We start from the raw sequence: 23084 nt of genomic DNA, 5'->3' as shown, positions 1-23084 counted from the left end.
ATCGTAACTTCTTTTGCTCTCTACCGCGTCTAAGAAGAATGGTATTTTTACCTTACTTCTATTTTTTTACTCTCTCTCTCTCTCCCTCTCTGCCTTTAAAGAGACCATCTGAAGCTTAAAGTACTCGGCTTTTTTTGCACGCCTTGATTTCGTCTAGAGAAATAAAGAGAATAAAAATAGTGCCTCGAAATAGCTGAATGAGACGAAACGAGACCAAATAAGTCGCAGAAACATCGCGAAATTTTTCCGTCGCATTCTCGATCAACCGATCGATTACGTTTGCCGATGCTTGATACTTTTTGGGCGTGAGTTATTTTTAAGCAACGACGACGACTTGGGCACAAGCGTTTAACGAGAAGTGAGATAAGATGGAAGGGATAGTCTCGTCGGGTTTCCGCTTCGGCCAGATAACGGACATCAGGGATTCTCGGAAAAACGTTTACTCAGAATCATCATTTGAGATGGACGGTTCAAATACGTCGCGAACATCGACAAGAAAGTCTCTTTGCTCGTCTCTTTGCAACTAATTGACTGGCGAAACGCGTAACGGGGTCGTCCTAGCAAGCTCGCCGCCGCTATTCATCAGCTCTTCCTGGTCTTCCTTTTCGCGCAAAGGCTTTTTCTCGAGAGTATCTCGAGATTTTTCTTATTTTTCGAGAAGCGTTATTCTTAGAAGGCTATAATAAAACCTGTTTTCCGTTGACTTTCTTATAGTTAAGATATATATAAATGTACACATGTCTTATATATTGCGTGTTTTCTCACAGAGGTCTTCAAAATATGTGTTTTTGTATTTTATCGCTCTATTTTTGTTACAATTGTAGAGGAACTGAGGAAAAAAGAATTTATTTTATTGAGAATTTATTTACATGTGTACGTTCAAAAAAATAAAAAATATATGAACTTTGTAATCACAATTAAAATAAGCTATTATTGAAAATATAATTTGACAGTAATCTAAAAATATTACTAATTGAAATAACGCTGAATATTATAACAATGATATAATCAATCATACCGTTAAATGTTTAGAAACGCATGCGAAATAATATAAATTGACTATTGAAAGAATGTACTTAGATTCGCAGGGAGTATAATAAAGGTTTTTAAGAGTTTTTCTCGAGAAGGCATGCTACTAGAGTACTTTAGCGAATCCGACGTCAGATTATAACGAGAAGGTCATGAATGCGTAACAAGGAGCTTGTGGGCCGGAGAGAGTCCCGCGGCTTTATATGGAATGTAATTCCTCCGATAAATAATTCCTACGGTCGCGCGATGCCTCAAAATCCCCCGTCTTCGACGGTATACTACGGTAGACGACCAATAACAACCTCTTCCTTCTTCCTCTTCCCATCAGAGATACCGAATGGTACCTCGGCTTGGGGAGAAGTCGCCTCCTAAGCCGGATTCAGGCCTAATGGTTCGCGCAATTATTCCACTCCGAAGGGAGGCCGCCGATCAGACACGACCGTCCCGATGCGGCACGGCGCCGGTTTCTCATCCGGCCCGACGTTTCGCTAATGGCGAGCAAACTGCACCGCCAAAGTTGCGCGTCCGCTAAATGCGGGGGCGGAGGGACGCGCTCGTAATCTCTTTTCGTGACAGACGCGCCGCTCGTAAAGACGAGCCGCGAAACGGATCTGGATCGGCGATCTCTCTTTTCATTTGCGGGACCACCGTGATAGTGGACAATGATACATCTGGGTTTTTAAATGGCCCATGGACCAATGGTTACGTGGATTTATCCGGCTGTTATTTAATATTGAATTATACAACATCAAGTTTTATCGCGTTTTATGGAATGTAAGTTAATTTTTACTCGTATTTGTGTGGAAACGAAATTTGTTCGAATTTCAGATATATTTGACATCTAATAATATTCTATACATGTATGTGTTGCAAACGTAAAATCGATCTTTTTAAAAGACTTGACTTTCTTTAAAGAACCTGGAATATTTATAGGTCGGCGTTTTATAAAGAGCTAAAGTTCCTTAAAATAAATAAATATAGCTGAATCCTTAAAATAATAAAATATAGCTGAATTTATATAAAGAGAGAGAGAGAGAGAGAGAGAGAGAGAGAGAGAGAATCTATTTTATATATATATTTCCATAAATATAAATTAAATTATATTTGTGAAGATTTGTTTTGTTGAATTTCTAGTGCACTTTTCCAAAGATTTTGCATATAAAACAATATTGATTTATAATTTGCATCAAGTTATCTGATACTTCTTTTAATACATGCATTTTAAATTCCTCATCGACTTCCAAACTTGTAGTAAACGTATTATATATCGGGGAGAAACGTATCCCGATCGAGATGAAAAATTGATACACACAGATCATCACAGCATCGTTTATTGAAAGTCACTCGAACTAATGCGTTTCTTCAACTTATTTCTTACGAAGCCATTTCAATGCGTCTCGAATTGTATACGCTAATGGCTACTTACAGTCTGCAGCATGTTATGCTCTCGAATGCTCTCCCATTCGACTGTCTTGAATAATATTTTTGCAATCTCAAAGAAAAATTAAATATTTTCTACAACAATTTTTCCCACCATTCATCTCGATTTTTTTACATGTGACCAATGAATTTTTTTTTTAATGTATATTCAATAAAATTATTTATTCGAATCAAAAACATCCCTTCAGTCGCGTCTTCATTTAAATAAAAATACCATGTTATTGTTCGACATCTAAGCGAATTTCCCCATAATTTTCGATTCGTATTTAATCCATCAAAAAAATAAAAATATGCAGGCACATTATCATTTCGATTTTCGTCCCCTCCATCATCGTTTGGCGGTAGATGATTTGCAGCTGCGACACGACGATGCGCTCGGCAAAAAGCGACGAAAGCAGCGGGAAGCCACCGACGGTCGATTCCCCGTCCTTGGTTTTATCGCTCGTAAAGCTCGATCCGCATGGCGGCTGCAACGGCCACGGATCGTATATAAACCCCGGTACCGACACCCTTCTCGTTTACGCTCGTAACTCTTCCCGATCTTCCTTAGCCGCCCACGTGCACTACCATCGGCGATGGAGCACGGAAGCTCAGCGGAGCGGAAGTCGAAATGGTGCAAGTGCTCGTTAATATGCGACTCCGATAAAGGCAGCACCCTTACCTTAAGTATCTTCACACTAAGTGTCTTTACATTAAGTGAACAGTAGATTTCAAGATCTAAAACAAAAGCTGCAACTTTCTATAGAGATGCATTACTAATAATTACAAAGAGAAATTCATATTTTTAGACTTTTGTACTGTTTAATTATTGCGAGAAATAAGTAGTTTATTGAGAAATTAATTATTTAAAATCGCAAAAAGGGATACTGCTGAAATAACTCGAATATCTTATTACAAACACAAAGGATTAATCTTGTCGTAAGCAATAGAATATCTTTCATATCTTTGTTAAAGAGAAATCTGTGTAATTCGCGACAATCAAAGATGCCGTAGACGAATATATATGTAAGATACTATAAATGCTTCATCAAACCGCTTCATCAAATCTATCAATCTCGCTTTTACCAGTTATCAATCTAATTTAGGAGAAATGGTCCTGCATGAGACGTTGACCACAGGAGCGACGTGGCTCAATCGACTAGATGTCGAAGGGGGGCCCTTTGATGGGGGGGACCATTCAACTCGGATACTCACCCTTCCATCCCCCATTTACATTGGCGGATAGTGTAAATGGCCATTAGACTGCCATGCTAACCCGCAAAACCGATGTATGTGTGCGCGTCGCTGATTGGCCGGAAGCCGATTTTCCTTAACAATCGTCGCTGACAAGATTGTCACCGTTCAGACTGATCGTGTCGACGATAAATCTATGACACCTGAACTAACGCTAATCAATCACAAATATGTCAGAAGTTCCGTCGTGACAAATATTCTAGTGTCACACGTTTTTTTTCTGAAACGGCAGATAAAAAGCCGTTCTCATCCGCGTTGCGCGGTATTGTAGAAATTTATTAGGATTTGCACGAGTGTCTTCGCAGGAATAACGTCAGATTTATTGGGCCATTGTTCACTGGTATCTACGCGATTCTCCGATTTCGCTGCGCACTTCCGAAAACTTTCTCTGGTCAAAACAGTCTCTATTCTCTTTATTTCTCTTCCATTTCAAACGAAGGAATATTTTTGAAACTACGAAAGAGAGAGAGATTTACAATCTTTGGTACATGAAATATTGTATGAAGAACCGAGAAAATAATATAGAATTTATTACATTAAAGTTAAAGGTAAACTCCATTATGTTAATTTCGAAACTTTTATGTATATGTGCTTAATTGCAACAGCGAATTTAAGGCAAATTAACTTGGTTGTAGAATTTTCGCTTTATTTTTTTTCTACACACTTTTTAAATATTTCTTTGAGTTTTGCATCTAATATCGCTCTCGATGCTTCATATCGTAAAAGTAAACTTAATAAAGGAGTTTCCATATACCGGAAATCGATAGTCAAACCACTTGGAAAGTGGTTCCCATCAATGAAATCCATACCGCATTCCGTAACAGAATCTAAACAAGACTGAAATAATTATCCTTCTGGTCGGAAGCGGAGAGTCCAGACGAAACTATCACACAGTTGGAAATTCTGGACATTATATTCTCGCGACGTAAGAGGAAGCGAGCTAAAATGGGATAAACTCGCGAGAAAATAAGCCATCTTCCCATACTATTGGATTCTTATCTGCAAATTCGCATCGCCTTCGAGAGGAAACAGACGCTAGACAGGCAATTCCGCGGAAAGGAAGCTGTTTTAAAGACAATAATTCCGCGGCCGATCAAATTATACGCGAACAAACTATCGCCCTCGCGTCGTTTCCGTCCTACTATCCTTCTCGACATCCGTTTCGGTCGCGCAGAGGCGATTCTCCCTTTCTTTCTCCCTCCTTCTCACCCTCGACTCTCCCTTGCCATCCGCCATAAACTTCGACGACGCGCCCGCAACTCCTCTCGTATTCTCTACTGTTCCGCATTTGCGGCCCTTCATTTGCAGATAACCACTCGTAGAACTATCGAACAATCAGTCGTGCCCCAGAGTACATCCGTTTCCTTCCTTCCTTCCTTCCTTCCTTCCTTCCCTCTGCCTTTCTCATGCTTGGTTCTGTCCTTCCGCTTTATTTCTATCGGACAACAGGCTGGATAAGATTAGAGAAAAATTGAGAGAAAAAATAGAATCACTGATTCACGGATATTTTTGGAAGAATGTATGCGAGACACTTGAAATATTTTATAAGATTACGTAAAAAATATAAAATAAAATATAAAGAGAAAATTACAAGTTTAGGAAGAAAAAAAACAGACATAATACACAGAACACATGGCCAAGTTCAGGGTTAAACAAAAACTATCTGTGTTGCGTGTCGTTAGCAGACACATGCAGGGATAACGAGGGGTATTACGATAGAACTTAAGGTCTGTTTCGTGTCTGCGTTTTTTACATAACATAGCTAATTATATAGACTTTTGGAAACTCTCTCTAAAAATACACATATATGTAATTATTTTTTGAAGGAAATTAAATTTAATATTTTGCATCTTTAAAACATGCTAGTTGCACTTAAAAATATTATCTGAAATGTAACTTTTTCAAAGTGAAGTTAACAAAACCAAATGAAAATTAGACAGCAAAAAATTAACTTATAATTAATATAATAAGTTAAAAAATATCAATTATTTCAAAACTTTTACATTTTGAGCATTAGTATCAGTATATTTCACAAATTGCACGGAACATTATCTACCGCGAAAAAGATAGATATCGAAGCGACTGATGCGTTCGACGACTGTGAATATCTCAGATCGTAAAAGCGCGGTCATAAATTCGCGATTCCGCGCTTCGACATTACACGTATAGATCTATGCCAGTTGCCCGAACGATTTTACATCTCTGATAAAAGGATAGGAAGCCGTTGTTCTCGAAGATGGATGTTCCGGCGCGCAACCCCGAGAGACGAGAGAATGACACCGCATAAATTCTCACCCTCGTCCCGGATAACGCGGGATGACGTTTCGAGTTTCCTCCTCCGAAAACCAGCTGTACTCGATGAATCGAGATCTCGATGAGCTATGTCTTTCATTTCCTTTCTCCCGGATCCAGAATTTGCAGAAGCTCCTCTATACTCACTTGCTAAATAAACAAGAGAGAGTCTATTTCTAGACGTAGACGCTCTCTAGAAGTCCATTCTAAATAAGATAACTTAAATAAATCGATAGCAAATCGACAATAATTAATTGATAGAAATAAGATCTATTATACTTTTTAAAAGAAAATTGATTCGAAATGAAAATTAATAGTATAACCGAAAATGACGGCTACATTAAGTTAATTCGATTCATTTTAGAGCAATTCGAAAATTAAAATTTGCTATGGAATTAAATTATCACAATGGCAATCTTTAATTACAACAGCTATATTTTCACATAATTGCTCTCGAATCAGTTTTATTTAAATGCTGTTATTTATTACATTGCTAAAGACATTCGAAAACGATTTTATTAAACACTAAAATATTATAAAAGTTCATGTAAAGCAATTTTATTTTAACATATTTTTACGAAGGAAAGAATCTTAAATTTTATGACTAAAGCTGATTAACTTTTATCTTTATTGATTTACGTTATATATCGCAAAAAGCGAAACTTGGATTAGAATTCTTCCTGACATACTGTAATAATATTTTCGAAGAGCATTACAATATTGACAATCCATCTTATTCGAGAGTGACTTCGGCGTATATCGCACGTGACAGTACAAAAGATGCTTCGATCCCCCTGTTTTTCGGACGTCAACGCTTTCGTAGCGGGACAAACGCTGGTCGAAGGAGGAGAGCTTGTCGCTCCGGTAACTCTCGGTGTTTGTTTTCCTTCTGGTCCCTCCTGTTTTTCCTCCATTAGCGACTTTACCATCTCTGGCTGTATGCCCTCCTAACGGCTCTCCCACCCTTCTTCGCCACCGTCTTTGCCGTCGTTTTCCTCGGTTACCCCACGTCAACAAACACCTGACAACTTCCCGTGACTATCATCGGAACGACTTCTCAAGTTGCCTTGTAGACATCGTGGCACCTCCTGCGGCTTTCCTCCTCGATTTGTTCGCGATATAAAATCCGCATATCGACTGCGGAATTGCCTTTTGCCCCTTTCATAATATCGCGGCATATCAAGCATTCCCTTTTTTCCGATCATTATCTATGCAAAGACGAGAAAATAGCATGTGTTTTGTAATGGCTGCCGGCAACCTAAGCACCATGTCATATAAAAGCCTTGTCACTTCAAAAGCCGGCTCATTCTTTATATAAAATGACTTTTTTTATTAATACACTCTATAATGGAGAAAGAACTCATAATTTCCATCTTATTTTTACGTTTTAATTCAAATATCAATTTTTGAGACTTTAGAGCGATTTATAAGATCTATAGTCAAATATGTGTTTATTTATCTGTCTGTAAATTATAAACTACCTAATAAAATTATTTTTACGATACACACATCGCATACATATTTCAAATGATGAAAAAAAGATTGTTTTTTTATGTAATCTTTATTTAAATCGGCGTTTAAAATATATCTATTATTGTAAAGCATTCCCGGAATTTTTAAACCTACATCATTTTTGCGTCGACGGTGAAAAATATATGATTTCAGTTTACCATTTGATCGAGAGGATACACACATTCCACAAACTTTTATTTTTAAGATATCCCACACATTATCCATTTACCAAAGTCGTGTATCATCGCTATCGTTGTCATCTTCGCTCGTGATACATTGAAGTTAGAAAGCATATCGAAGAGACCAGACTTCCTACGTCCTCGCCCTATGTAGTCTCTGATTATGCAATGGCATTCCTCGAACCAGTTATGCCAAGGACGCATACCACTTGGTATGTGCACTGCAGGTATTCCTCCGAGATCATTAGATCGTATCTAAAAAAATCGAAACCAATCCTTTCAAATGAAAGGGGCAACTATCAGACATGTTCTGAAACACTAGTTAAGTCAGAGAACAATCATAATATATTAAATGAATTCTATCTAAATTCTATCTATCTCTCTTTTTACTAAATATAATATATTGTCAGATATATCGATATTGAAATATTTATTATATACATGCTTATATATAATAATTTATGAAACGATCAAATGTGTGTTTTCTTAAATATTTCTAATTTTTTACGACTTTTCTTCCTTAGAAAATCAAAGAATTCGCTACAAATATTTATTTAAATAATTTGATGCGAGAGTCAAGCGATTGTTCTCTTACGAAAATAATTGACAATTAAAACTCGCTCGTGACAGAAGCATATTTATGTTGTCCAGGATATAAAGAAAGTAAAAAATAATAGATTCGAGCAACAGGCGATTGGAAATCTCAATTATATGTTTGTACACTTCGGATTGTTTCCGATCTTCGCTTATCCCGCAGAGTTGCAGGCGATCGCGATTCTTCGTGTGTTCCTCACGGAAGTTGAAGCTGCTGCCATGATCACGAAATAAGCCTCGGCACGCCTTCTTCTTGTATCCTCGATTGTCGTTGAGAACCCATCGATTGATTCGAGGCGTAATGAGAGAGAAGGAGAGCGAAAAAGGCGCCTGAGGCCACTTATTCCCGAGCAAGAAAGTTCGCTGTTCGTGCCGCACGCGATAAGTAGTAACGAACACGTGAAACCCTCCGATAATCACCATCATTCCGTGATGCTGTGATAGAGGCGAACGCTGCAACTTGGATCACCCTGCTCCAAACTTGTAGCGTGAACGCAAATTCAAAATTTTTTTTCTATCATGTGTAAATAAAATACGTATGATTTTTTAATAATTATAGACAAGAAGTTTCTTCCGTCATTGATACAGTTAACAGTATGATTAAGAATAACAATGAATTGTTATAATCGTTATTTATGAAAGCCAATTAAATGAGAGACAACGTAAAATATTAAAATGCATGTAATGAAGTTATGTAATAAATTTTCGTGTCTCGTATAATCTTTTCTTGATTATTCTCACGGGAAATATATTATCTCTCTTCTCTGGGAAAGTTATTCGATATATTTCACGGTCCATCTATCCCCGCACTTATATGAAGCACGTTTCCACGTGGAATTTATCCACCGCGAACGTTATATAATTTAAGAATATAAGGAATTCCACGCTAGAGCGTTCCACAGCCCTTTCCTTCGACGCGAAAATTCTCAGTGCCTCTTCCTGCCTCTCGAATTATTATCGCGATCTAATCGCGATAACAGAACGGCATTCAAGAGCGATAGCGATGGATGAGTAGTGATAGAGAAGCAGGGGAAGGAAGGGGAGGAAGAGGGGGCTGGATATTTCACAACAACAATGGTGAACCCCTCTATCATTATCTTCCTTCTCGTCCCCCTAATCGACGTCTAATTCCGGAAGTGCAATATCGATTAATCGGAAATTGAGCCGCGATATACAGCGAGAGCAACAAGCGTTTGCAGCATCTCTGATACGAGACTTCATTTTCGCGAGATTTTGATCCGAAAGTCGGAACGCGATGAACGCACGAAGAACGTAAATTGTCACGTTCGTTGATTATTACTAATTGAGGTCGATTTCTCAGATCTTCGTTCCATTGTATGTCATAATCAAAATAATGCTTACTGTCTTATCGTATTTCATGCGCAATATTTCACGTTTGGCACGACGTTTAATCGAGGGTGTTCTTAATTGCTCGCACGAACTAGATGAATCATAAATGTTCGCACGATATTTTCGACGCGCGATTAAAATCTTAATCATGCAAATAATCACTCGTTTAATGATTTAATGAAGAAATTGACGATATATGATAGCATTTAATGACTATAAAATTTTTGAAAAAAGAAGAGAGATGTTTTTCAATTATTTATAGCACTAAAATATGCGTAAACATATAAAATTTGCATAGCAGAATATTGAATCGTTATACGACTCGCAATCAGATAGATCAGGAGGTTAGATATTTTATTAAGAATTCGCATAAATTTGCATAAATTACTCATTGAATAACCCCATAAAACATGTCCTCGTAATTTATAGTCTATTAAAAATTTTTGTAAAATTTCTTGATTTATACTAGAATAAAACGTGCTGCTGGGGAGCGACATCGCGGGGACGTTAATAAATAGTTAGGCAAATACATAAAAGGAAATAGATCGATTAATGTTCAAATTAAGAAAAGATACCTAAAGGATAATGAGGAAACAAAAGATAGACAGTCTCTCTTTCTCTATCGATGATGAATGAAGGGTGAAGGATCCGTTGAGTTGAACATTTTTGCGTCTCGACGGGAAGTTTCCGCGTGCTTAAGGACTCTGGAAACTTTTCAATAAAGTGTAACTTACTTTCCATACGTCTCGAATGACAAAGTTCGCTCCGCTATCGTTTTTCGAAGGAATTTGCGAGAGAGGAAGATTCTCGAGAGACTTTCTCGAGTGTTGTCGATAATCATTTTTGATGACGTCTTTTAAAGAAGTTCTCAGTATATTCTATTCTTTTGTAAGGGGATTTACACGCGAATGTAGGGATATTCTTGTAAAATATAAGAGCACTGAAGGAAATAAAAAATATCTTACGTTAATTTTTTTTTTTAAGATTTAAATGAAAATATTGCGCGACGAGAATGTCGTTCATTAATCGAGCTAACTCACGCTTTAACAGGTATCTTCGCGCTTATATCACTTTATTGCGAAATTACTTTCCGCTTTAATGCAAAATGTCAACGTAATAAATAATATCTTTGTGTCCATCTTCCACGTAACGAACCCCCTTCCTCTCTCTCTCTCTCCCCCGTCATATTATACGTTCTCCACGAGGCACCAGCGAGTTTGGCGGATATCTCTAACGGCCGACACCGCCGCTAATTGCCGTCCGTATAATTACCATATCGGGGAGATAAATATGGAGCTCTTAGCTTCTACGAGAGACACAGTACGCCAGCATTACGTCTGTGCTGCTTAAACGTCCGGAAGATAGAGCAGAGGGGAATAAAATATGAGCTCGAACACAAGAAATCGTACAGCGCGAAGATTCTGACGAATTAATCTACTTGTCGGCGATCTGCCTTACGTTTACGTATTAATAAATGTTTCAATCCTTCATGCTTTGTCCTCGCGATGATTTGTCTATCTAAAAGTGAACTGCTCGAGAAGAGAATAAAAGAGATCCAAGCATCTTTCGAGTTATATATAACTGTTTATGTAATGCGTAAAAAAGAAGGGAAGTGGAATTTGAATGTAGATTTATAATATTATTCCAAATTTACGTGGCTACGATATTAATTCTGCGACTTGAAATTTATTTTATATATATTTGTTTTGAATATTACATTCATTTATTAGCAATTTCAAAGTAAATCTTGGACATGTAACCGCGTAATAGGATATTTCCGCTAATAATCTGCTTCGCAGCAATATTACATCACGACTGTCGTCTGCTTTTGCGTAAAAGGAAGTAATATCTGAAAGGAAAAAAGGATCGTAAGACCCTCGCATAGACTCTGCGATAGCTGTTACGAGGGATCAAAAGATTAACAATGGCTACCTGACGTCTATTTAATAACCGACTTCGTTATCTCAGCTTTACGAACCTCCATGCGTGCGGCCCCGAGACTCTTTCGTCGGCCAAGCACGAGATACAATTACCGGATGCGCATATTCTGTGACAGTACACCGTTTTCCGTTTAAATGGGGCTTCACTTGAAGAGGATTCATTATGTCGCAAAAATAACTCGTGTCTCTCCTCCGCGCTCGGCGAGATATCTGTGTATCGGGAGCACGAGAGAAAGTTGCCCGGGCAAATCTCCCCTCGTTCGGTTGCGGAACACACGCGAGTCCGCTTGCCGTTCGCATAATTGCCTCCTCGGAGACCCTAAGTCCTCGGTCGACCGCTAACTACTCGCTCACGCATAAACGCACGGTCGCGCAGCGATAAACGCATCCACGCGTGCGAACGACTCCAGCAGTTCGCTAATTTCCTCGACCACGACGATATTTAACGTCGTTTTCCCTCGATCCTGCGTCGGCTTGGAATGCCTCCGGCTTCACCAGGAAGCGATGGTCCGGCCGAGAAATTATCGTGGCGCCGTCGTGACGACGAGCGAGAGACGTCGCGGTCTCCCACGCGCGCGTTTACCGTCTCCCTCCCTCCCCCGGCTCTCTTTTACGGAGAGCAGCGACCGGAGAGCAGGACGAGGGGAAGGGAACGAGAGGACGGCGCATGCCAGCAGTGGCGACGCCTAATTAGCGACGCCGGAAATGAGGTATAGGCACTACGAAATTAGTATCTCGAGATATCCGCCTACCCACCATTCCTCTCCTTCTCGGTGGAATGCATTCGCGTAAATTTCCTGCACGTTGGACATCTTCATTGTATCGGAACGTCGCGTCCTAGAATAGAACACCAACGCGAATTTCTGACGCGCTGCGGAAAAAGTACACCTTCTGTTTAATTTAATCAAATATAAGGACTTTCTTCATTCCACGGTTGCCGAAGTGAATTTTTTCTTGAAATTTTGCAGCGAAAACTTGAATGGATATCTCCCTTCCTCTGTTTATCTTTCAACATTTTAAACATCTTTTCATAATTGTATCTTAAATTAAATTTCTGTTAAAATAATCTCTTATACTTTGAGACTATATCTCTTATACTCTGAGGCTATATTGATGCAATAGTAGTTTCCTTGCTTGAAAAAAATCAATCTTTATCAATTAATCAACGAAAGAATTTATGAAAAATGAAAAGTGAAGTAATACGAGAGATGTAATATGTAAATTTCCAATCTAACATAAGTGTATTTTATAGAGAAACATATACGTTTCGCATAATAATACTCTATAATTATAAATTGTATATTCGGATTGTCATTGATATTCATAACGATATGTGAGATTATCGTGATATCTCTTTCCATGTAATTGCAAACCCTATTATTTATAATGTTGTATGCTAACAATTACACATTCAGCAAACGTAAATAAATATGAGACATAATCTGTATCGCGTTAATTGTTGTACACAAGTATTTTATTACCCACAAAATTATCTGACATGCGAAAACGCGACCAAACTTCTAAAAATTGCTCCAACTTTTACTTTCCAACGGTTTCAATGCGCACTGTGTATATGTATACAGCGACATATACACGTATATGTATCCGGATTAAACTCGGTAAAAATTTATATAATGGGTTGATTCATATACCGGATGTACAAAGAGAATATTTAAATGAGAATGTCTGTCTGCGCTAACTCGTGTCATCTAGTTACAAAGCTTTCACTGATGTAATTTCTGTATTTTTTTCTCTATGCGAATATCGCGGATTATATAAAATTACCTACGTTAAAAGAATTGCGTTAATAAGAGAGTACATTATAAAATTTTTTCATTGTAAAAAGGCACTGCGCTATTTTTCCATAAAAAGAATTAAAAATATATCGCACAATCATTACCCAAATTTTTCAAATATATTTTTAAAATATGACAAGAATATTATATTTATTTATTTCTCAATATATATTTTTTTAATAAATGTTATTAATTAAAATTTTAAAAGAGAGAAAATCGTGACAGGAGCCAACTTAATATTATTAGTGCATCTTTTTGACTTTGTTTCATACTCATTAACACAATCGTCAAATATTATAATATGATTTTGGTTCCGCGATAAAAAATTTAATAAAAATATACCTATTTGAATTAGTATTTTTTATTTATAAAATCCGATAGAAATGACTTTGACTCGTATTTTAAACTTCACTTTTTTCTTTTAAATTCACTTTTTACAACACACTGCTTACGATAGTCGACATTTGCCGTATCGTCGTTCACAGTCACCATACCGATAGGGTGCGATTTACGGGTAACAACCCCTCACGTGCTAAGCCCCAACGTTCATCTCTCTACCAGTGTCGTTATAGCGACGTTCAACTAGCCAGACAATGATAAAGCTTTACGATTTAGCCCGTTACGAGTGAAAATGCCGAATTCTCGTGTAATTAATTTTTTATTTTAATAATTATGACGATTGGTCGATGATAATAATAAGCTCTACGTACATCTATTATCTATTATTTTCTATATAATAACAATCTTAGTTTATTATTATTGTTGTTATATTCTAGATAAAGAAACACACTCTTACACAGAGCGATCTTAATTATTCTTCAGATATAGCAAGGTAAGGAAGCGGAAAAGAGGAACAGATAAGCGTGGTCGCTTCGATTTTATTCACCATGTATCTCAACACCCATATATTTTCCTTACGATCGTTACACTCGCTCTTCGCTAACCTTGCCTTTCTTTGTTTTCAGGGATTTGCGACCGGTTAGCTTGGAGAAAGGTCAGGAGACCCTTAGGCTCAGGGTCTATGCCTGTTACGCCTGGGGTGGACCCCTCCTGGTCGCCGGATTGGCGGCCCTTCTGGACCATCTCCCGTCTCAACCGCAATATACTTTCCTGAGGCCCCGCTTCGGCGAGAAGCAGTGCTGGTTCTACGGTAAGTTCTTACATCGAGAGCCCCTCGTCATTTCTGCGTGAACTATTTCGCGGACATGTAAATCTACCCCGTTCCGACGTTACCCTTCGGTTCTCGTCACGCCAAACTATCACGAGCCCATCGGATTTACATTCTCCGAGATATTGAGGGACGTGACGTGCATGTGATATTATAAAAAAAAAAGAATATTGAGAGAAAGTACGAAAGTGAAATGAAAATCGAAAGTTGGTTTGGTTTAAAAAATATTACACATTGAGAAAATTTTGAAACGAGAAACCTTTTACGTCAGATTTATTTCTAATAAAGAAAATTAATTTTCTTTGTAGTTCCTTAAAGAGCACATGATGTGATTTGTGCTTCAATTTAGTGACACGCAGTGTAAAATAAGTGTCAATAGCGATGTCAATATAATCGTACGAAACTAGTACATGCCTCAATTAAATAGAGCAACGCGTTTATTATGGCTTGCTCCATGATGCAATTGGCGCGAATTGCTCGGACGATAGTTCGAGCTAGATCATTGCTTTAATTAAACTTGGCAACGGCGCGGTTATAATCCAGACGGCTCTGGTCAATATTGTCTATGATAATGTATTATGATACTAAAACCATTCTTGCAATTCAAAACGATCGACCGCTCCAATGGGAATTATTTATAACCACGTCCGCGTAATTAATAACTGCGATATATTCGTTTCCTTTCAGACCGGATCCCCGCTATGAGGAAGCCTTTACCATCCTCATTATCAATAAATGATTCGACAAACTGAATAATCGATTATTCGTCTGACGATTAATATCAACGGCGAATTCATCTCTGTGATTAATTCATCTTTGTGAATTAATTTAATTTCTTGCTGTAGTCGATAATAATCTCACTCGCAAGAGAAAATATAAAATTCTTATCGATTTACAAAGATCTTTAATCATGATTAATATTAATATTCATTTAATATTTTATTTATTTTAGTAAATATCATAGGTCGATCACAAATTATTCTCGTTTGATACATTCTTTATTGAAGAATACAAAACAAATCTTGTTCAACTCTTTGCAATATGATAATTTTCAATTTAAATACTCCATCATGATTACATCTCAGATTAAGGATAGTTATATTCGACGATAATAAGATATCGATTTGACAGATAATAATGGAGCTTATCATCGAAAGTAATACGTTGCGAGCAGACCGTTATCCGACAATCCCTTGTGATCCGATTATTCCGCCAATTAATAGAACTGGTCATCCGCGCTCTCGGAGTGCCGATTAAATTGGTTTTGTTAATCGATCGGTCGTGTCGAATTAATTGCTAATGAAGAACCGTCGTCCAGTATCGACTAGTGTCGGAAAATAAAATGATATCGCGGTCGTTATTACGTAGTCATTACGCGCACGCATATTCACGGATGATGGATTGCTTTTAAAGGAGTTCACTCTTTTCATTAGATTCTTAATTTTCGCCCTGATTATCGCGCGAATGAGAATTGAATCGGACGGATGATCTTAATTCGATAAAGAGATGAAATTTTATATTAAAAGTAATAGAAAGAGAAGAGAGGGAAAGAGCTGACTGATAAAATTTCCATGAAAACATCGATAAAATGATAATTAAATGAATAAAAAAATTGATAAAAATAAAAACAATTCACAGTTAAACAAACAGTTATTTGGATATACGATTAAAAGTATATTTGAATTTTTATTTCTATACAAAATACGCGTGTGAGTTTATTCCATTATACGGGCACAAAATCGGAGATATTTATTAATACATTGTTAGTACAGTCGAGTGACAGCCACTCAACTCGCGCAAGAGGATTACATGCTCTCTCGCTGAAATATTACATATAAATCGCGCAAGCCCTCGTACATGATTCTCCCCCGACGGTATGTAATTATCCGGGCGTACAAATAATCGATTATAATAAGGAACAAAACAAGCGACCGCTACATCGACTTGTGAGCGCGGGTAGTTTCCTAAGAGGATTACTCGTCAGCCGAAATATTGTATTTAAGTATGACGTAGGGTATGCTGAATATAAGAAGATCGATACCCGGAGGAGAGCCTTTAATACCTCGGATCCCCAATAATAACCAACGTGGTCCGCCTGCGAATCTCTCGCAAGCGCGCGTACGAACGGAGATAATAAGGTCCGACGTCGTAACGGCGGGCAACGGATCTTTTATTCGTGGAGCCCCGGCTACGGGCTATTTAACGACCCGTTCGCCCTTAATCCACATCCCGTAATCCGGCGCGTACACTCCGTGTCTGTCCTAAAATCCCCCGCGTACGCCGTCGATGCATTAATTCCGCCACGTCGATCTATCCCGCGCGCACCGCTGATTAATACTTACCTTTTACATGCCGGATCCATCGCGGGTCCATCCCTCTGTCGCGGCCAGGGAGAGACTGCAATTACAAACAAACCGCCCACCCTCGCCGCGCGCGCGACTCGGCACCAATTTTTCCCTCCCTCGAACGAAAAACAAAAAAAGACATCAAAGAGTTGACGGGGATAATAATTATAGGTGTCTCCTGATTGTGGACGCGGCGCGTTAATGATATTTTGCAACTCGCGTAAAGCAATCGCGTACAAAGTACATGGCCATGTTTGAAGGGTTAATGATAAAATAAAGTGATAGTCTCTCGTGGACGAGATGATTGTCCGCAAAGAATGTATCTTGACACTTCTAGATAAATTGTATAATAATATTCTAAAGATTTTTTTTACAAAATACAATACGAGGGGTAAACCGCTGATCAAAATTATGTACACTAATGCCTACTAATGCCCAATTCCTGGGCATTACTGCTAAATTTTTAAAATTTAATAATTTAAATTTTAATAAATTTAAAATTATTATTTGGAAGAAAAGACTTAATAATACTTTAATAACGTCCATAATACGCATTAATACTTCAATAAAACCTTATAATGCCCAAGTAATGCCCAAGCAATGCCCAGTAATGCCTCAAATCTGTACACCGCAATGCCCTCAGCGGTTTACCCCTCGATACAATATTAACAATGCTTTCTATTTTCGTCCTTTCCTTCGATAACACTCGACCTCAGGATTTTTCAAAAATTGTCATGACAGGGAAGAAGAGCGCGGTATTTCACATCGTTAAGCTTCAATCTCTTTTCTATCGCCGTACAATTTCATCTTTTCTCTATGAAGAATACCTGGATGCGCACAAAGGCTACACCTGGCAGATAAAGCCACCCGCTAAATCGGGATAATGGTCCCTCGTGAAAGCTGCGGAACTATCGCGAGTTGTTTTTCGTGACACAATGCCGTTGCCGTAGACGAGGGGTACTTGCGCGACAAACAAGCAACAAGCCCTCTCCCTCTATTCCAGCAACCACCGTTATAACCCTATAACGGTATAGGCTGAGACGATGGGGTAGAGAGATAAACCTTGGCGCCAGCTAGTCTAACCCCATCGTGCGAGAAACGGCCAAATCCCCCTATCGACTATATGGCCCACATAATAGGTATGCGTGTACACGCATTTATAAATGGGCCCGAGACTGTCCCCTGTTCGTTGCCCTTCTCGAGATTTAACATCGATATGAAAAGCGCCCTTTTTGTGATATTAATAATAACGGTAGAGATTCGAAATTTTATATTGTTATTCTTAATATTGAATTTTTCTTTTTGAATCAATTTTTAATCAGTGATAATGCCCAGAAATAGTTTATAATTAATAATTTACGATCGTGAAAATAAAGGGTTTCCGATAAATTAAATTGCAAGTATATAATTATTCTTAGGCACATATTGTACGAATGTAGTTGCATGTAAAATGATTTTTTTTGTGTGAAATATTTATACTAAATCAAATCTGATGCTTTTTCTAGTGCAGATATCTCATTATTTAAATTTTGCGCGCGGATTTTGATCTTTTCACGGGTGGTAATTTAAGTGGATTAGTTCCAGACACAAACACGATAAAATATTACGAGGGGTCGCATGTTATTCAGGCGTTACACATCATTAATTTATGGCAATGAAATCATTTTCATGAAATTAGAATAAATAGCAGAATCTCTGTCAATTTAATTACAATTATTCGTATTATTATCAGTTTGATATATAATCGTGTCACCTGAGAATTTAGAATTACACCAATAACGCTGTCCTAGATTAAATTTACATGTGAAATTCATGGAATTCTCTTCTTCTACATGAATATATTTCTACAGAGAAAATTGTATATCAACGATGAAGGCGTTTTTGCGAAAACACATGCAACTCTTATAACGTACTTTTATACAATATAATAATATAATAAATAATTTTTTTTATAAAATAAAATTTTGCAGCTCTAAACATTTCTTTTTAAAGTACAAGTACAATTTTAAAAATTGACAATTGTAATGTGTATTATAATATATCTAATTCTTAATAATAAATTATACATGAAAACACATTATTATTAAAAATATTATACAAAATACATTATTGAGAATTTATATTCGTAACAAATCAATAGAGCACGTGTCTCATTACATTTTTAGTGCGATTATTGAAAGAGTTGAGGGAAAAATAACAACGAAGAATGACGCAGAAGAAAGACGATACATAATGGCAATTAGAATAATCGAAATGGTAATGAAATGCAAAGGGAATTATCGAATGAGAAAGAGAGTCTCGAAAGCAACCCTCGCTTCCAAATCACTCCGAATCCTTCCTTATTTATCACGCAATTTCATTTATTACTCGGCTCAAGCGGATGAAATGAATTGTAAATTCGAGTTCAAAGAATGCTCCCTATTGCGCTTTGTAAAATATTACACGTACGAGCTTTCCAAGGGGAACATTGCTAATGCAACTGCTATCGTTCATCGATTATATAGACATCAATGCTTTTCGCTTCCAGAGGCATTTTAGTATCATTCGGATATTCATTCATCATAACTGTTGATTTAAGGATCTAAATTTGTATTCTTTTATTTTGATTGATTTAAAATATTATATAATATATTATTTATTTTTCAATCTTATTAATTTTTCAACATCCAAGTATATCAAACAATCAGATACAACTCATGATTTGAATATCTGATGCAAACATATCGAACCTGGAAATCATTAATGACGCTTATATATACATGTAACAAATTATGTGGAAAAAAAACAGGAAGCATAAAAAATCACATGACAAGGATGAACGATGACATAAAACTTGTGCGGCGCCAGAGCTTCGCAGCTAATCTCGCGCGAACGCTCTCGACGACGAGCTAATCGGATTTGACCGTGGCAAGAACTATAAAGTATCGAACGGTGGCACGCGTGGACATAATTCACTTATGTTTGTTACGGATGTTTGTTGCCGTGAGAGTGAGATGTATAATTCACGCGAAACAGCTATTGTTGGCGATCTGCCAGGGAATATAGACGGTGATCTCTTCGCCCGCAAAATTCGAAAGCCGGTCCCCGTCGCGGTTTATCCCTTTTCCCTCTCTACACTTGCCCCTTTTTTTGCTCGTAACGCCTTTATCTCTTCTTTTATGGTGCATCGTCGCGTATTCTTCTGCGACGGTAGCCTTGAGCAAAATGCACAAACTGGAAATATACTGATTTTCGCCATCGATCGTCGAATCGAGACGGGCGAAGATGATGCCATACACGTACAATCAGATAGTAGAATAAATCTATTAACTGTTAAAGTTATACACATGCAATGTTATCTATTGAAAATGATCTTATTATTCTGTGCACTTGTTTGCATACTAGATCGATACAATTGTTATAAATAATAGGTATTTTTTTAAATATCATAAATTTATTTTTGCCACTAATCTTTTGTAAATTTATGGGTGTTTATTGTCTTCATCTCTTGCAAAACGTCTAGTTTAAGTTTTATGCCAATTTTTATAGTATTTCTATAGTATTCTTTCACATAGTATCATTGTAGTTTATGCGTGACCCGACATGTCTGATGGAAAAACTTTGTCGGTGTCAGACGGCGCATAGCAAGATTCTGTCCGATCCCATTGCGGGACTGGCTTGGAAAAAGTTAGGGGAGGTTTCGGCGAATAATGTACGGCCATTGCATTTTGAGGCGTTCTTGATGAAGACGCGCCGGATGAGAAAGAAGCCCGGATAGTCGGAAAGAAGCCCCGGATACAAGAGTTCGCTTCTCTTCTACATTCGTTTAATATTCCGTGCCTTCCCGGCGGACATCGGGATGCAAGTTAGCTCCGGTTATCCGAACAGGACCCGCTACATGATGTTTCGAAAGTTTCGTGACGAGCCGCCAAAGTTTGACGTTGAGCTCTCGCGAAAAGCACCGGTTCTCCGTCTAACCGAGAGAGGTAAAAACCGCGATTATTCCAGCTGAAAGCAGACCTTTCGTTCCACTCGATGCGCAAAGCACGAGAATTGCATAGCAATTCGCGAAGACTTGATTATCCGTAACAACTGAAGCAAATTTTCAAGATTAAAGAACTTTAACTTTATTTCAAGAACGCAGTATTTAAAATATTTTTTACGACACATTGAAAGTACGAAAAATTTTCTTCAATTCTGTCTGATTAATCCGATTACGAAACATGTCTAATAAATTATGTATATTATAAAAAAAAGAAATATGTGATATATATTTAAATTCTGCAGTAGAATAAAATCGAAATTAAAGTGTACATGGATTATACAAATATTGGTGAAATGGTTGGAAAATTTTAGACGTGTGAAATAAATGTGAGAGGACTATTTCGCGAAATATACATGTGCATTGGTTTCCATAAAGATTAGTGATAATAAAAAGTTATAGAACTCGAGTAACAACTGCTTTGAATAATATAAATTTATATTCGAGCGTTCGATTTGTCTGCTGGTTTGCTTTGAACCTACAGGCATGTAATTCTTGCGTTTGTTTTATTTCGTTACAATAAGCTATTCTGTTTATATGACCGTTGTTTGTTTATTAGTTAGTCATACGACACTGTTCGCGGCTTTTAAATTGCATTTATCTCGTCTAAAAACGCTTCGATAAATACGGTAAGAAAAACATTGGGTATTGTTATTACGTATTTCATTTTATTGGATTGTTAAATAGTAACGGGTTTTCAGATTCGATTCATGTGTCTTGTATAGATATGCATTTAAAAAATTGCATCAAATTGTTTTGTGTATATATTCTATTCATCTCATACATCATATACACAACTTTCGGAGAGATGGAAATTTTTGACAGAATAACTTTTTTTAACGATTTTATTTTCACTACGCTTAATAATAGATTGTCATAGATTTTCGGTTAAATTGAAATCAATTGAAAGTTGTCAGAGAAAAAGTACGTTTTATCCAAGAGAGAAAATTAATTTGATTTAATCTTGCTCTGGAAATTATTAATTTCAAATATCGTTATTTTCGTGATTTAATCCACACACAATTAATCTGTAATAATGGACGGAATAAAAAAACGATTTGTACAGCACAGCATAATTTTAAAGTAGTCTCTTAAATATCGAGCGTGAAATGACAAACTTACAAGCGTCGCTTTTAAATCACGGATATTTCGAAACCAATTTTAGTCTCACGATCGTTCCCCCGAGATTCGTGATAAATATTCGCGCATGAATTTTTTAACGGTCTGCCTGAAAAATATAGGATATTTCAAAAATATATTGATGAATTTATCGTCCTTATATATCATAGATATAATTTTTGCGATAGAAATTCCTCGGGTCGTTGCTCTGACACTTTATTTCTGTCGCGAATCTATCACTTCGAAATATCCAATTCGAAAAGTCAAATCTTTCAAGCAGGTGATTTATCTGACCCGATGCTTACGTCCAATTTTTATTAATAATTTTTCCATCTTTCTCGAGAAAAGCTCTCGAAAAATCTCAACTAGGTCAGTCGCAATTTAATATCTGAACGGAGAGCAAAACGATGCATTACTGCTGGTCGAAGCTTACGCCGTATTTTATTTATGGATTTGTTTGCGCGGACGCGCCCCGTAGCCGATAAGTGGCTACGGAGTCCTCGTGGAAGCCTGTTTCTGGCAGATTGCATCCGTAGTTATGGGGTTGGAAGAGTCGTCGGGGCCGGTTGGTTGCGAGGGGGCGAATCACCCCGATAAAAGCGACTCAACCGTGAAGTCTCGGCCAGCGTTTCCACCGTCAAATTACCGTGAAGTCGATCGAAATAGTATACTTTGCGTGTGAACCATGCTTTCACTGTATTTCAAATATTCTCTCTGTAACTCTATAAATAATCTCAGAAAAATTCAGTAGTTTTTACATATTACAATTATACGTAATATGTACTTGTTCAATAGATAATAATTTTTTTACAATTTAATTTATAATGTACAGATATTCTATTATTTTAAACATAAATAATAATAATAATAATAATGTATTGTATATTTCAAACCTATTCTGTGCAATACAAATATAAATTTTATTTTAAAAAATATGTACGTAAATGCACATATTTTCAATATATATAATTGTAATAGAACATGATATACAGAATAATTAAAAAGTATTGGATTTAAAAACGATTTGTGTTTGCGTAAAAATAAAATATTATTGTCTTCTTCATTA

At 37.1% G+C, this 23084-nt stretch overlaps 1 protein-coding gene across 1 annotated transcript in view; it reads left to right on the top strand.

Moving 5' to 3' along the window:
* The window catches only part of Mthl1 (adhesion G-protein coupled receptor methuselah-like 1), a 131055-nt gene that overhangs the window by 89988 nt on the left and 17983 nt on the right, over positions 1–23084 (top strand). The window contains exon 5 of the mRNA XM_083100100.1: positions 14331–14515. Coding sequence (XP_082956226.1) covers positions 14331–14515 — 185 coding nt within the window. The remainder of the gene's footprint in view (positions 1–14330; positions 14516–23084) is intronic.

The sequence above is a fragment of the Camponotus vicinus genome, unplaced genomic scaffold (genome assembly GCF_025532165.1).
Source record: "Camponotus vicinus isolate PSW18456_S1 unplaced genomic scaffold, iyCamVici1.0 SCAF_5, whole genome shotgun sequence".
Lineage (NCBI taxonomy): Eukaryota > Metazoa > Arthropoda > Insecta > Hymenoptera > Formicidae > Camponotus > Camponotus vicinus.
Note: the sequence above shows the minus strand (reverse complement) of the source record. Positions and strands in the feature narration are given on the sequence as shown.